Source organism: Acinonyx jubatus, chromosome D4 (genome assembly GCF_027475565.1).
Source record: "Acinonyx jubatus isolate Ajub_Pintada_27869175 chromosome D4, VMU_Ajub_asm_v1.0, whole genome shotgun sequence".
NCBI lineage: Eukaryota > Metazoa > Chordata > Mammalia > Carnivora > Felidae > Acinonyx > Acinonyx jubatus.
This window is the reverse complement of record NC_069391.1, coordinates 54,196,143-54,212,497: the sequence shown is the minus strand read 5'-3', so window position 1 is coordinate 54,212,497 and position 16,355 is coordinate 54,196,143. Positions and strand designations below refer to the sequence as shown.

General features: G+C 37.1%; 1 protein-coding gene across 10 annotated transcripts in view; it reads right to left on the bottom strand.

The window, feature by feature from the left end:
* NFIB (nuclear factor I B) overlaps nt 1-16,355 on the bottom strand; it is a 318,792-nt gene that overhangs the window by 38,728 nt on the left and 263,709 nt on the right. For all 10 annotated transcript variants that reach the window (XM_053205094.1, XM_053205095.1, XM_053205096.1 and 7 more), the window contains exons 7-8: nt 4,464-4,598; nt 360-544 (exon numbers count right to left, since the gene is read on the bottom strand). In XM_053205094.1, the coding sequence (XP_053061069.1) occupies nt 360-544; nt 4,464-4,598 (320 nt within the window). The remainder of the gene's footprint in view (nt 1-359; nt 545-4,463; nt 4,599-16,355) is intronic.

Below are 16,355 nucleotides of genomic sequence, written 5' to 3'. Positions count from 1 at the left end.
TGAAATAAGCACTTTGTCTCTGTGTTAAAGCAGGTATTCCAGAGGTGTGAACTCCAGCTCAGAGCTTTTTTGTCAATGCACTCACTTTCTGCATCAACTTTCTTTGCAGTCAATGAAAATTCAAAAACATCAAACCAAAAACACCTTCATGAATGTGCCCCTTTGGGGCAATACACTTCCTACCTGTCATTCAGCCACCTTTAAATAAAAACTTATTGAGTCACCAAGACACTTCCTGAAGATGGATTTCAAAAGCTTGATGTTCTGCCAGACATAGTGTCTGAGTAAGCTTCACGTCTTAGAGTCAGACCTGTTCCATCTCCCTTAGGCTCTACGCTTATTTTCTCTCTCATTTTTACCTGGCTGGTTTGCGGACTGGATGGGTCATAAGAAGGTACATAGTTCTTCAGAGTATCCTGAGGATTCAGGTGGGGAGGATATCTGATTGTTGGATGAGAAAAGTAGCTCGATGGGGCTGGAGGAAGAATAGCTTGTGTTGGAAATGGCAACGGTGAGGGTGGAGGTGGAGTTCGAGTTGAGATGACTGTAGAAGATAGAAAAGGGGAGACGGACGTCAGCTGTGATGCCCACCGCTCCACCCGACCCTGAGAACCCTGTGAGACTGCGCCACTCCAGCTCTTCCCTTTTCCCCACCATCTACCCAAACTCTCCTGCGGAGACAGGGAGTCTTTCGCTCTACGCTCCACACCCGCACCGAGAACACGCAGACCCTACCCCCCTCTAGGGGACCAGCAATCTTGCTTTCTAGATCTAAGAACGAGGAGACGAGGAAGTTTCCGTTTTATAGGTAAAGCCAGTGCTTCATGAAACATGTCTTAAAGCAAAGTTATTTCCCGTCCAGAATACGATCTTTGATCAGAAAGTCTTTGGGTCTTAAGTTCAGATCAACTCACAGCATTAATTAAAGGGCAGGGGCACCCACAGACTATCAGAATTCAAAACAGAGGTGTACTCCAATTCTAAATAAATATCTTCCCTATACATCCTGGCAGGTGGTTGGTTAAAAGAGAAGCCAATAATTAGTAAGCAATAATGTCCTGAATAAGTACCTGATCATTGTATAAATGCTTATGAACATCTGAACACAGGGTCTGGTAATGCTTTCTCCTAATGAAAATGTTCCTTTCAAAACCAAAAGGGCTCTATTCTATAAGTATTCTTCTTCCTACTCTGACTTTCATTACATATAGCTTAAAAGACATTATTAAGATAAGACCAAGACCATTATTAAGATAAGACCAAGATTAAGATATAACCCACAGAAATGTGAGTTTAAACTTTCATATAGGCACATTAACTTACCAATAAATCGCATATTTTATAAAGGGAAATAATATATAAAACATATGCAATGTAGACGATGTTTAATTGTACTGTAATTTTTCAACATCAGTATGACCACAATTTATTGTTTAGATTTTAAAATATAATTCTTAAGTTTGAAAAATGGGGAAAGAATATAATTGCATGATCATTATCTCTATATAACGTTGAGGAAAATAACCACATGAGTACAATTTAAGAGTACCAACGAGTATATGTAGAAGTGAAGATTAAATGTCTGTTTCTATTTAATATTTTGATCCAAATCATAGGAAATTACATATGATAAATGTTTAGTGTTTTATGAGACAACTTAGCAAACAATATGAAAAATAAATTCTTTCCATGACCTATTAATGAAAATCATCTGGAAAGACTTATCTCCAACTTTGTAATTATGTGTGTATATATATATATATATATATATATATATATATATATATATACTTTTAAAGGGATATTACTTATCTTCTCCAAAGAAATTTTTTTTCAGAAAATACAAGAAATTAAGAATGTGTGGAGAAGAGTCATAAGTTCAATTTTATGGTCACAATTTTGTTCCCTGAATGTCCAGGGAGAGCTGAGAATCCCCTGTATTATTCTTACAATGCAGATTCCTGGGCTTAACCACAGACCTACTGGATGAAGCCCTCCAGGGGTAAGACACTAGAAAATACGATTTAAACAAGGGCCTCATGTAATCTTTCCACACACTGAAGTCTGAGCATCCTCCATCGAAGGGATGCATTTCAGAGAACAATGACATATTTCTTTAAACGAAACTCCTTCTTGAAATATCACTCTAAGGAGAGTATGCACATATGAAAGTATAATTTAAGGAAATGCGAACACATAAGTTGAATTGGGCATCTTTTTTATCTGGTGTTGAAGTGCTCTTAATGTCGGCTCAGTCTAACCATGGTCTTCACCTGTGTCTATACACAAGCCCTTGAAGGATACATATGTAGCTCCATCTTGGGTCCTCTGAGCTTCGAGATCAATACGGCACCAGTAGTTTGGGAAGAGCTCTTTGTTCAGTGAGACTGGCACCTCTCAAATCAGGCCTCAAATCTCTGAGCTCCCTGGTATTGTGCTCGCCTAACTGGTAACTGGCTTGATACAAGCTAGGTAGAAAATAACATTTCAAACTGAAAGTAAAAATGGCTACTTCATGTCAGTAAAAGTCATTCTCGTCCTTTAGGAAAGGCAAAGCAAAACACAAGGCAGAAAACACTTCCCTTCATTATGAAAGAATTCATACATGCATACATGTATGTAGATGTATTTCTAGTCTACATTATTGGAAAGCCTTCGCAATTGTCCTCTTTCCCCCAGTCTTGCTCCTTCCAATATATCCTTAATGGTCTCATATGAATGAATTTTTTTAAATACCATTTTAAGCATGTAACTCCCCTGCTAAAAATCTTTCACTGGCTCCCTACTGCTTCCAGAATAATTGCCCAACGACTTCACAGGTTTATATGGTCTTCAGGTGCTGCAGGAACCTGTCCTGGCTCACTTTTTGGGACTCATCTCTGGCGACTCTCTCCTGGTAGGCCACGTTAAGATACTTTTGGATTCTGGGATATACGGCAGTTTCTTGCTGCAATGACTTCTGTGACACTGATACCTGCTGTTCACTCTGTCTGAAACAACCTTCCTCTTGGCTGGTTCTTCCTTCTCATAGTGAAGTCCCTCTTTAAACTTGAGTTAAGAATACATCACTTCCAGGTATCTAATCCTTTTGCAAATGTCTAGTCTTGTTCAGATTTGATGCCTACCTGATGCGGTCCCCTCGTCTCCCTACTGTCCCATGAGCTCTTTAAAGACAGAAACACTCATGACCAATGTGCCTACCATAGGCCTTAGCACATTACATCTTGAATAAATATCTGGAGAAGGACCAAGCTGGAAAGCTTATCTAGGTTTCTCATGGTTCAGTATATAAAAATGTACTATTTAATGTTTTCCAAATGATAGAAATATGATTATTTTAGTCAGGTGTCATAATAAATGGATAATTTGACAAAACTAATTTTGCTCCTAATATTGGAGCATTACAGATCCATGAATAGTTACTGATTTTTTTTCACCTATCATAGCAGCACAAACAATATAAATATAATTTTTTTCATCACATTTGATTTGTGTATTCCTTTCTTAATTTTATAATTTTCTTAGTGATAACAAGGAAGGCCATGCACCTGTAAAGCACTGTATAGCAATAATACGTATCAACACACACAGAACAAAGCTAAGGACGTTTTTATGCCTGAAGCTGTAACCTTTGAATAAAGGTTTAAAAACCAGACTCAATTTGTTTGAAGGATAAGAAATCACCTATCTCTAAATTAAAAGTAATAAGAGTATTGCTATAAACACATTTATATACAAAACCTTCCCCACCAAAAATTCAGTATACTCCTTTCTAGGGCTCCATAATAATAGATAGGTAGAAAGTATACAGTATTGCTTATTAATTATATCTGATTTTTAATTTCTGAAAGGGGATTTAGTTTTTTTTAAAGTACAAAGGTGAAATATTGTATTCTTTTTCCTATGTAAATTAAGATAATAGACATAATATCAAGTGTACCAGTCTATAGGAAATATTGGTGCACATAAAAAAAAATGTCCCAGGAAAATAGCTCTTTTATTTTTCTGATTAATTTTACTCCTAAATAAGTAGCTAAATATTGATTTTTATATAGAAAATAACATTTATGGAAATAGTGTCTGTAGATCTTAATGTCTCTGGAAATACTCTGAACTCAGCAACATACTTGAAATCCCATCTTTCTTCGGTCAAATAGAATGGGGGCCAATCTGAAAGCTATTGTTAAGATAACTATGTATCCCACATCTTCCAATTTTTTGTGATTATAATCTTGCCAATAAAGGCAATTAAAAATACATACATAAATGTTATGTAATGGAATTATTTGAAAATCTTTTCTCATATACTGATAAGAAAAAAATATTTGATAGGATCATGGCCCTCCCTCTTTTGGTTGAGAAAATGTGGTCACCCCAGTTAGAACTGTAACTCTTGTCCCATCCCTGAGAGTGAGCTCTGCAAACAAGAGGGAGGCTTCTCCTCTATGCTTGAAACTCCTCACCACTGTGTGCAACTCCAGGTATTCCGGGATGATGGTGCTGGGGGAAAGTGCTCAATCTTGGGGAAGAATCTTGCGGAGATGTAGAGCTGAACAGTGGCTTTTCAGGCTTCTTCATAGTAGTCGGAGAAGACATATCTGCAAAGGAAGAGGGAAACCTCAAGCTTCTTTCTTCAGCTATAACATTCACATTAACATAATAAAAGACCTCTTTTCCCACATTTTATTATTTTTGTACTTTGGCTCTTGTACAAAATATGTACTGAGGGTCAAAGACCCAGTTTTATTGGAGACTTGAAATATCTGTCAGATGCAATCTCCACTGAAGTTAACCCAAGTCTTCATTAAAATTATCATCAGAATTATTCTTCCCACTAAATGAATCTTGAACTTTTGAAAAACTAAGTATCATGTTTCCCTCGGCACCTTGGTTGACATCAAGGTCTTTTTTACCTCAGCATTTCATTCTTAGATGTACACGATTCAAGGGTTTGTCTTTTGACCTGCTGACTACACTGTGGAAAAAAACAGAGGAAAACCTGGTGCAAATGTGAAAAACAACCTTTGGGAATGCTGGTAAGTCTATCATTGATTTAATATCTTTTATGGAAAACTCATTACTTGTTTAACAAAAAGTACATTCCTTCATTTGCTCATTCTGCAAATATTTATTGGCTTCCTCTATTTGCCAGGTAAAGTCAAGGATGTCATGAAAAATAAAAAGTAACTGCTGTAGAGATACTCCCTGTCAGTGAAGAGGAAAATGATAAGAAGAAAATGGCTGCCAGAGTTGAGAGGCAGGAAGTGTGTTGAAAGCAGAGGCGTTGTGGTTGTGCTTGCTGCTACTTCTCCAGGCTCACTGCACAAGGACAGCGATCACCTCGGCCTCCCCAGGTAAAAGATGGTGCCTCAGTGGCGCCATGTTTAAAATGTGGATGAGGAGGACACTCCCAGAGCGAGAAAATGTTCTGAAGAAGGGGGGCATAAAATACACAAGTCATACAAGTAGTCTGTGGAGTGGTTTGAAGTACAGAGATGGAGGCGGAAGCAAGGAGCTCCCTCACACAATGAAGGGCCACGGACCTTGTGTATAAATTTCTGAATGCTTACCCTGATGGGAGAATGCTATGTATGAACAAAATATGATCACATTTACAGTTCAAAGCCATCCCTCCGGAAACTACATGGAGGATGAATTAGCCGCAATGGAGACAGCAATCATGGAGGCCACTTAAGAAGATAGATTAATTAACACATTCCTTCCATAAATATTTATTGTAGGCTTAATAGATGCCAGACACTGTTGCAGTTGCTGGAGACACAATGGTGAACTAGATTTGGTTTCAGCTTCTGCAAACCTAAAAACTAGGGAGGAGATACACACGAGTTAAAAAGGAATTATAGGGACGCCCGGGGGGCTCAGTCAGTTAAGCGTACAACTTCAGCTCAGGTCATGATCTCACGGTACAAGAGTTTGAGCCCCACGCTGAGCCTGGAGCCTGCTTTGGATTCTGTGTCTCCCTCTCTCTCTGCCTCTCTCTTCCTCTCTCTCTCAAAAATAAATAAACATTAAATTTTTTAATACAAAATAAGAAAATAAAAGGGAATTATAAAACATTATAAACAGTATAAAGTAGGTCGCACTACCACAATTATCAGTTCATAGCCAATCTTATTTCACCTTTACCCCATCCACACTGACCCTGCTTTACTTTAAAGCAAATCCCAGACATCAAATAATTTCACTTATAAACATTTCAGTTTCTGTAAAAAAGAAATTTTTATTTTTAAAAAAACCTAAAACTTTATCGCATTAAATATATATATTTATATATTTTATATTTATGTTATAAACATGTTTATATATTATATATATATAATTTCCATTTTTATTTTTTTAACGAGAAAAAAGCTTCATGCTGTTTTTTAAAAAAAATGTTTATGTATTTATTTTGAGAGCATGGGCAGTTTAGGGGCAGAGACAGAGTAGGGAGAGAATCCTAAGCAGGCTCCACACTGTCAGCACAGAGCCTGACTCAGGGCTCAAACTCACGAACTGTGGGATCATGACCTGAGCTGAGATCAAGAGTTGGGTTGCTTAACCGACTGAGCCACCCAGGTGCCCCTCATGGTGCTATTTAAAATATATATATATAAAATATATATAAATATATATATTTATAAATATATATAAATTTATATATATTATATATACATATATATTATATATATAATATAATATATATATTTTATATATATATATGTATATATGTATATATATACACATATATATGTATATATATGTATATATACATATATGTATGTATGTATATGGTGCTATTAATATAAGAAACTAGTTATCATTAGGATTTGCCATTTGAAAAATTACATGAACTCTGGTAAAGGCATGAAATAAAATTAAATACGTGTTTCAGCACACTGGCACTTAAAGAATGGGTATGCTACTGTTAAAATAGTAGACATCACAGTCAAAAAAAAATGACAGGTATATTTGTAGCCATAAGCTATAATTTGTGACTAACTGGCTGTCATTAACCTATCAGAACTTTGATGAGTTGGTGAACCATTTCCTTATATCTTTCTCAAAAAGAAAAAAATGAAAGAAGTATATCCCTAATGAAACTATAGCAATTAACGCTGCTACAAAGAAGAGGAAAAAAAAAATTTAAGACCATTTAAAAAACAGACAAAAAAAAAGTTCATTTCAGCTAAGATACCTTCAAAATGCCAAAAATAATACTCAATTTCATTTAAGAGCTATATGATTTTTTTAAGTTTGTTTATTTCACGAGAGACAGAGGCAGCATGAGCGGAGGAGGGGCAGAGAGAGAGGGAGAGAGAGAATCCCAGGCAGGTTTGAACTCACAAAACCTTGAGATCATGACCTGAGCAGAAACCAAGAGTCAGATGCTTAACTGACTTAGCTACCCAGGCGTCCGTGGAGCTATATGATTTTAAAAGTTAATAGCACAAATGTAGATTTGGGCTTGCTAGAAGCTAATCATAGACATACAGGCTTTTAGGGGTGGAAAGAAACTATATTCTATCCCTCACTTTGCAGATAGTGTACTAAGTTTCTATTCCAAACATTTAATTTTTTTTTTTTTTTTTAGAGAGAGAGAGAAAGAGAAAGGGAGTTCGAGAGAGGGAGAGGGGCATAGGAAGAGACACAGAATCTCCTCTTAGGCAGGTTCAACGCTCAGTGAGGAGCCTGACTAGGGGCTCAATCTCACGACCCTGGGATCATGACCTGAGTTGAAATTAGGAGTCGGACACTCAACCAATTAAGCCACCCACATACCCCTCCAAATTTTTAATTTAAAATTAACTCTTAGGGGCAGCTGAGTGACTCAGTCAGTTAAGCGTCTGACTTGGTTTAGACTCAGGTCGTGGTCTCAGGTTCTGTGAGATGAAACCCTACCTTGGACTTACAGTGAGGAGTCTGCTTGGGATTCTGTCTCTCCCTCTCTCTCTGCTCCTACCCTGCTGGTGTGCTCCCTTGCGTGTGCTCTCTCTCTCTCTCTCTCTCTTTTTCTCTGTCAAAATAAAAATAAACACTTAAAAAAATGAACTCTTAGAAAAAGAGATCTATTGACAGACTTATGCTTTACCTGTACTTAAATGTAGATCTTAAATAAAATTAACCAGCGTAACCAGTTTCTAAAGACTCCATGTATAAATAATAAGGCATTTACTGTACATCACAGAAAAACAGTAAAATGTGACTAGAGCTTGGGAAGCAGAATGAATGTCATTTTTGGAGAAGCTCAACCAAGGCTATTTTGCAACTATTATCACGGTTTCCAAATTTTCATTAAACACAGCCAAATTCACCTGAGTCACTTTTTTTCGTAAAGAGCACATAATCAAGGGTGTTGGTACAGAAGTTCAAGAACATGGGTGAACTAGGTAATTTTTCAGAAATGAAGCCTTTGCAGTTTCCTACTCAATATCATACCCTTGGCTTTACTGGGTAATTCTTATAAGCCCATTTATTTTTCCGGTTCTCTGCAGGCACGCATCGAGTAACAATGGTATCTTCGTGTTCGGAACACTCAAAGGAATTAGAGAGGCCCAGACAGCAGAAACGAAATAAAATTCACTCTTCACGTTGTAAAAGGGACCCCAAATTGTCTTCTCCTCAAACAATGAAGCTAACTTATAACAGTAAAAAGAAGAACAAGAAGGTCCACTGTCCACACTGAAACGACTTCTTTAGAAACTGATGAAGAATGATAGTATTGGAAAGTGGGTTTCGCCGCCATTGTCTTCCCACTAGATGAAAATAATTTTTTTTTTCAACGTTTATTTATTTTTGGGACAGAGAGAGACAGAGCATGAATGGGGGAGGGGCAGAGAGAGAGGGAGACACAGAATCGGAAACAGGCTCCAGGCTCTGAGCCATCAGCCCAGAGCCCGACGCGGGGCTCGAACTCCTGGACCGCGAGATCGTGACCTGGCTGAAGTCGGACGCTTAACCGATTGCACCACCCAGGCGCCCCTAGATGAAAATAATTTTTGAGCCCATTAATCAATAAAAAGATAGTGGTACCAAGCGTGTGCAAGGCACTAGGCTAAGTGTACAGGGGCCACAAAGTGAAACCCCTCCCCCAGTCAAAGGAAAAAAACGCACTGGACTGGAGAAAGAATAAAAATAAAATGTCAATTATCTGGGAGAAGTAAGGGTAGAGTTTCTAGCCATTACATTTTAATAATGAATCAAACTAGTATTGTTTTGATTTTAATTTTATTTTGGATGTCTGCAGTCTAGCAGACCTCATGCCAAACTGAAAAATGATACCGTTTCTATTTTTAATGCACTTACAGGCTATAGAAATAAAAAAAAAATGTTTGAGGAATGAATGTATAGGAGAGATGGTTTTAAGTGACCTTTCTGTGGAGAAAACCAAATGTCATGCTTTTCATAATCTATTGTCCCTCAAGCCGGAAGAATAATAGATAAAAAAGATTAGGTTGAAAATAAGTTGAATAATAATAAAGCTGAACAATATATAAATATATAATAAGTTGAATAAAAATACATACATAATAATGCATACGTTGAATAATACATGAAATGAAGAAGTTGGAGAGAAGAAACACGATCAGAAAAGGATTAGCTGGTGTTTCTGTTGGTGGGAAGGAGGCAGGAGTTGGTGGTGGTCCGGGAGAAAGAAACAAAGGCCAGTGCCAGCTTGCAGTGAGACAAAGACATTTAAATTTGATTCAGAAAGTAACAATTTTTAAGTGAATTGACCTCAGGAGGGAAAACCAAAAGCTCTATTATCTTTTTCTCTTTCTGTTCTTGTAGCTTCCACTAGACCCCTTTCACTCGTACCTGGGTATATCAGAAATCTCTCCTCTAGTCCCCTTCTGGGCCTTCTTCCTCCCAGCTCATTATAAAAACAGTAGTTGAAATCCTCTCCTTCAAAATATATCTTCCTCACTTTAAGATCTACCGTGGTATCCCATTTTTACATAAGCTTTTCCTTATCATTCCATTTTACTTAAACTGTAGCTAAATTCATTTACTTACGGTCTCCTGGAGGAGGAGGGAGCCAGGAAGGATATGATTCTACTGTCTTTCCTTGCAGAGGACATTCCCTCAGGGGAGAAAATGATGTCTTTCTACCTTCTTATTCCAGCTATAGAGAGGTATTTTATCCATTGAACCAAGTTAATTTATTTCCACTTTAAGCAATACCTCCTGGGACTGCAGAGGTCTAGATTTCCTTAATTATCTTGTGTTTGTGTCTGATATTATCCGATGGATTTTGCTTTCATTTTTAAATGTTCTAAATATTTCTTTACTTATTTATTTTTGAGAGAGAGAAGGAGCGTGCATATGGGTGTGGAGGAGGAGCACAGAGAGAGGGAGTGAGAGAATCCCAAGTAATCTCCACACTGTCAGCACAGAGCCCAATGTGGGGCTCAATTTCACAAAGTGTGAGATCACGACCTGAGCTGAAATCAAGAGTTGGTCACTTAACCAAATGAGCCACCTTGGCGCCCCTTTACTTTATTTTTAATTTTGTGTGTGTGTGTGTGAGTTGACTAATGGTTTATCTCCTATACAAGACGATTGTATTAAAGATACAAAGATTATGGAGGCTGGAAGAACATGCTACTTGGGAAGTGAATTTTCAAAAATCTAGCCCTGAAAGGCAGTAGAAGAGGTTAGAGCAGACCGTTTATTTTAGAGTCTCTTGCATAAAAAAGCAGCTGGATGGCGGATTGACACCTAGGAGCACAAGATGAATGAAATAACCATCCTCGGTATATCATAAACGGCATAGTTGCAGGAGCAGATATCACCAGATGAGAAGTAAAGGAAAGCAAAACAAACAAAACAACAACAAAACCCATATTCAGTCACTGGGTTTTTAGGAAGTGTGAGAAACTAGGGCAAAGCATCAAGTTCAAGATGTTAAATAAGACCAACTGCTCCCTGACCTGGTGATGCTTACAGTTCAGCAGTGAGGACAGATACTTACAAATACAAAAGCAAAAACTCATTAAGTAATTGCAACTTGGATAATATTAGATTGTAGAGAAAATTCTTCTTGATGAAAGAAATCACTGAGGCTAATTAAAAAAAAAAAAAAAAGGAAGATTCACATTGGTGGTGTTATTCTCCCGTGTCTATACCCAAGTTTGGATTTGTAATTGGACAATTAGCTATGGCTTTAGCAACCAATTGTAAAATCAAACACATAATAAAAGATCACTAATAAGAAAAAGTCCAAATAGGCTAGTGATATATAAGCTGGTTCATTTATATTGAAGCATAGCTTTAAATAAGTAGTCTGCAAAATCAAATCATCCCACAATTTTTACTAGCCATAATAATATAATTTTTTTTGGCACTGGGGCACACATACATCCTAAGCCCTGATGTGTCATTCATTTTACAGCATCACTTCAAAGAGATAAAGGTTTAAGCAAATAAAGAGTTAGATCAACTCATCTCCCAACAAGGTAATTTCATCTACAAAGGAAGAGCGTTGCTGTGAAACACAGCGTATGCACTCGACTCATCAGCAGCTTGCACAAATGGTGCTCCAGATGTATATCTGTTCAAGTCAGCCCAAGGCAACAATTTTGATCAATTCTAATGTGATAAAATGCTGCAGGGAAAGTGTGCAGAAACGTGTTTACGTCAGCCCTTAATTAAACTGTTGTTCACTTCCAAAGAACCTTAGGAAACACTAATGAGACATGAGTTTTGGCAATTTCTTCATCAAAGCAAAGACCCCTTCCTCAGTCTGTAGCAGCCTGTCATCCAAGTCGCTCCCGGGATAAATGTCACATGGCACTCCCATCAGTTAGCCACCTGTTAGCAGAACTTCACTGAAGTCAACTAGTGATCTAGGGCAAGCTCAAACAGCCACCTTAACACCTGCCTGTCTGGGACACCTGCTCCTTTTTCACATATAGTAGAGCAATATGTTAGCTTTTCCAATATGCTTGAGTAGATTAAGGTTACAAATCGAATTTCTATCAACTATATAGAAAACACATCATTTTCTTAATAAAAAAAAAAATAAAAGTCTATTCTTCTCTACAATAATACATACGGTTTAAGCTATTTCAAATCAATTATGTAAGAGCACACAAGAATTCTTGAATTTCTGGAAGCTATTAATTTCAGCATGGTAGAACACTAAATTAAAATATATTAACTGTGCCATTCCTATAATTTAGAAAAACATTTCTATCTAGTTAACAAAGAAGCAAATTGTCTCAAAATATTTTAACAGTCCAATCCTTGCCCATATTCCTAAATTGTCTTCCTCATTTATATACTATGCTTGTCAACAACCCAGCCCTCTACCTGCAAGTCATCATTTGCTGGCTTCTGTTGTTTTCCAGTATTTAAGGTTAAGGTATGTTTTATTATGAAGTGCTTAAAAAACCATCATCGTTGTTAAAAATGCCTTCTTTATTTTTTACATTATCAAGATGCCGAACAGATGTTACAGGATTTTTTTTTTCTTTTGCAGAAGAAAACTCAGGAGCAATGAAAAACAGTAAGAGGGAAACTTCTGTTAACCTTGACCCTTTAGGATGAGCATGACAGAGACCAAAGAAGGAACATGCCTATGTGGTAACACTTAGCTCATATAGTCTCTAAGATTTGCTAAGCTTATCTTATATTGGCAAGTCTTACAAGGCAATACCTCTTAGAGTTTTCTAGGTTTCTTTATCTTCTACAGGTTTTAGACATTCATCGATTTTTTTTCTTCGAGAGTTTTATAAATTTACAAAGAATAAAATTTTTGTACATAGAAAATCTCCTCAGAGACAGAGACCAAATTCACTGTTGAATGAAGCAAAGGTGGTGAACACATCCATTACTCTGCTGAAATTCGGTCAAGTGACACAAGCCACTGAGGGTGGAAAACGAACTTCAGCCAAACAGGGGAATTTCTGCCGTCCATTAAAATGCTAGGGTGGCAGCTGGAAGCCACCATGACAAAGGAACAAGCTACCTGCATAAAATAAAAATGCTGTTTGTAATAGATGAGAGGCTACCAAATCCAGTGTGTGGGGACCACACTGTAGGTCAGGAGCTAGAAATCTGATACTTTTATATCAGGCCATAAATCCAGAGTCAGTCCAGAGAGAAGCAAACAGCTTGGGCCCCGTGCCCAGAGGATGAGAAGAAGGCAGGGAACTGGACTCTGCCAACTGAACGCTCATAGAGACCAAGGATTCTCTTCCTCTGTTTTTGCCTTGGGGTACATCAGGAAGAGGGGAGGAAAGTTTAGAGGTTATTTATAACTGTATAAACATTATGTAAAATACTGCAATTATCAAGCCTAGGAGATTCCGGCCCAAAGCTCTGATGTATTAATTTCTATTGTTTCCCTGTGGAGAACCCCTGGGAATTTTGCCTTAAGTTTTACCTACAGATAAAGGAGTGATGGCTGGGAGGTGCCCTGAGGGAGTGTGTCCTGAAGGCTGAAGAAGGCAGGCAGAGCACAGTGGGCTATACCTTTACTTGAAAGCTTTATATAATCCCTGAGGTACAGTCTCCATTTCCCCATTTTTTTTTCCACAGTAAAATGGAGCTATGCGACATCACATTTTACTGTGGAAAAAGTAAACCCAATGGTTTAAATGAAATGTAAATGACCAAAAAAAAAAAAAGGTGCACGGGCAGCGTCCCAAGGCCATGGAGACACCGTTCTTTAAATATATTCATGGGGCGCCTGGGTGGCTCAGTCGGCGTCCGACTTCGGCTCAGGTCATGATCTCACGGTCCGTGAGTTCGAGCCCCGCGTTGGGCTCTGGGCTGATGGCTCAGAGCCTGGAGCCTGCTTCTGATTCTGTGTCTCCCTCTCTCTCTGACCCTCCCCCGTTCATGCTCTGTCTCTCTCTGTCTCAAAAATAAATAAACGTTAAAAAAAAATTTAAAAAAATATATATATATTTCAGATGACAGATTTCAAAATGGCGGATGGAGCCATGTGCTACATTTCAATATTATGGATGTGACAGTGGAGTTAAACCAACCGCTCAGGAACCGCTAGTAGGAAGGTAAATTCATAAGACCTTCCTGGATTCTGTACCAATATTTACCAAAAGTCTTAAAAGTGGACAATGTTTAACTCAGTAATTCTATAGTAGGAAGGTATTCATTCCTTTGACAAAATTTCATGGACGATCTACTTGGTGACATGATGCCAGATAGACAGTATGCTAGATTCGGGGACAGCAAATATGACTAGATTGGAACAAAATAATCAGATTGAAGCACAAATACCTCCATACGGTGATGTTCGCTGTATCTTCATTACGTAAAAGCTTGCAAACTACTTACACCTCCATAAGCAAAGTAGACATTTACAAATTTACAGTACAAGCGAGGGGGAACTGGTATATTATGCAGCCTTTGTAGAGTGGAAATTGAATGACATGGTAAAATGCCATTACATTATAAAAATCTATGTGATAGGATTATAGGTGATTTTTATTTTCTTATTTATATTTGACAGTTTGTTTTCCCAAAACTCCCACAAGTAATTTTTACTGTTACTATAAACAAAAAAGGAAAATATATATGGGCGGGGGGGGATACTGCCTGTGGCTCCATAGAGTATTATAATGTAAGGACATGCCTCACGGGTCTTCAGTACTGGAGGTTACAAAAATATATAAAATATGAGATGCCTAAATGTAACATTTGCAATTTAGCTGGCTAAAGGCAGAACGATGTATTTTTGAGAATACAAGTGAAGAGAATATCTGAATATCTGTTTCCAAAGACTCTTCTAGGTGTAAAATTTTATGATTGTGTGGCAAATGTGAATAAGTCCTTCCCACACACTCCAAGTTAACAAAAAGCTCGGAATGTTATGACAAGACATATGGACTTAATCCCACTACAGTAGTTTCATGATGATGCCAGATGATTCAAAAAAATAATTAGCTGCCATGTTAAGAAAGTATCTCCATATATATATTTACATTTATCACACTCTAAAATAACTCTGGAAAACGACAAGCTACATTAAGAGGAGATAAGATATCATCTTCAATTAAAATTTTCAATCTTTTTTTAAAAATGAAATCAGTTCTTTTTTTAAAAAAGAAAATATGGTAGCCTTCATGTGAAATAAATGAAAATTCTTACTTTAATCATTGAGCTGTTTCATCTTAACTACACTTGTGCATATTACTGTATTCTTCAGCGATTTAAAACATTCGTGATCGTTTAAGACTCTCCATTGTATACTTCAATCCCAGCACGTTAAGCAGCATGTTACTACAAGTGTCTATCACATCTCTATTATAAAAAAAAAAAGTCTCCAGGCTACACCTACACCCAATACAAAGTTAAAGCTCAAACCACTTTGCAGCTCACAAACATCTTCCTGAGACATTAAAACAAAACAAAACAAAACAAAAAAAAACAAACGACAACAACCCTTTGAATAATGAAGAGTGCTAAATGAATACTGGATAAATGAAAACTACTTTTAAAAAATACTTCAAAATGCTTTTGTCCATTAAGCAATTTCAGACAGACAATGGTAAAGTGTCTTGAGTAATGTCAGAAAACCTTGCTTGCAAGGAGGAAAAACACCACACAATTATGCAGGATTTGGAGTATATTTTAGTCCCTTATTAAATATTGGCATAGGTAAATAGCTGCTATTCACCATGCCTCTGGGGAAAACCTCTTGGCTATAGAGGCTTATTAGTGTTAAGCATCTGAGAGCCATGGACTATAAAATAAAATCAATACCGTAACCTTAGCTGTAAAAGTCAGAAAGATACTGGAAGAGTTCTAATTTAACAAGATTACAGATGAGATTTTAGAGGAGAACATTTGGGGAAAAGCCATGCATTTAGAAACATTTATGCTACAAGACATCTCAAGGTTTCTGTTGTTACTAATGCTGTTATTATCCATGCTGGTAATGGTTAGGGTTGATTTAACTGATGTGTTACTTTAGTGGATTTACAGGAAAGTCCTAGAAATGATCTGGAACTTATTTCAAATAAAATCATTAAAATGAGGTAGTAAACTAATTGCTTAGGAACAATTATGATTTGATGTGGTTTAGTGTGGTAGAGGAAAAAAATCACGAAAATGTTAAGGTCGTTAGTTCAGCCGCTCAATGCAAATATGATTACTCTGCACAATATTCTATTTCTCTTAATGGAAAAGTAGCCAAAACTGGCATAAATTGTAGTGTTTAAGTTCAACCTAAATCTATATTTTTCCTCTAACAAATGTAAATGAAGAAAAAAAGAACCTTCTGTCAATGAAATTACTATGATGGCATATTTATTATCCTAATGGTTTTAGAAATCACGTGAAATTGATCAGTAACAAAACCTCTATTTAGTAATGGACCAATT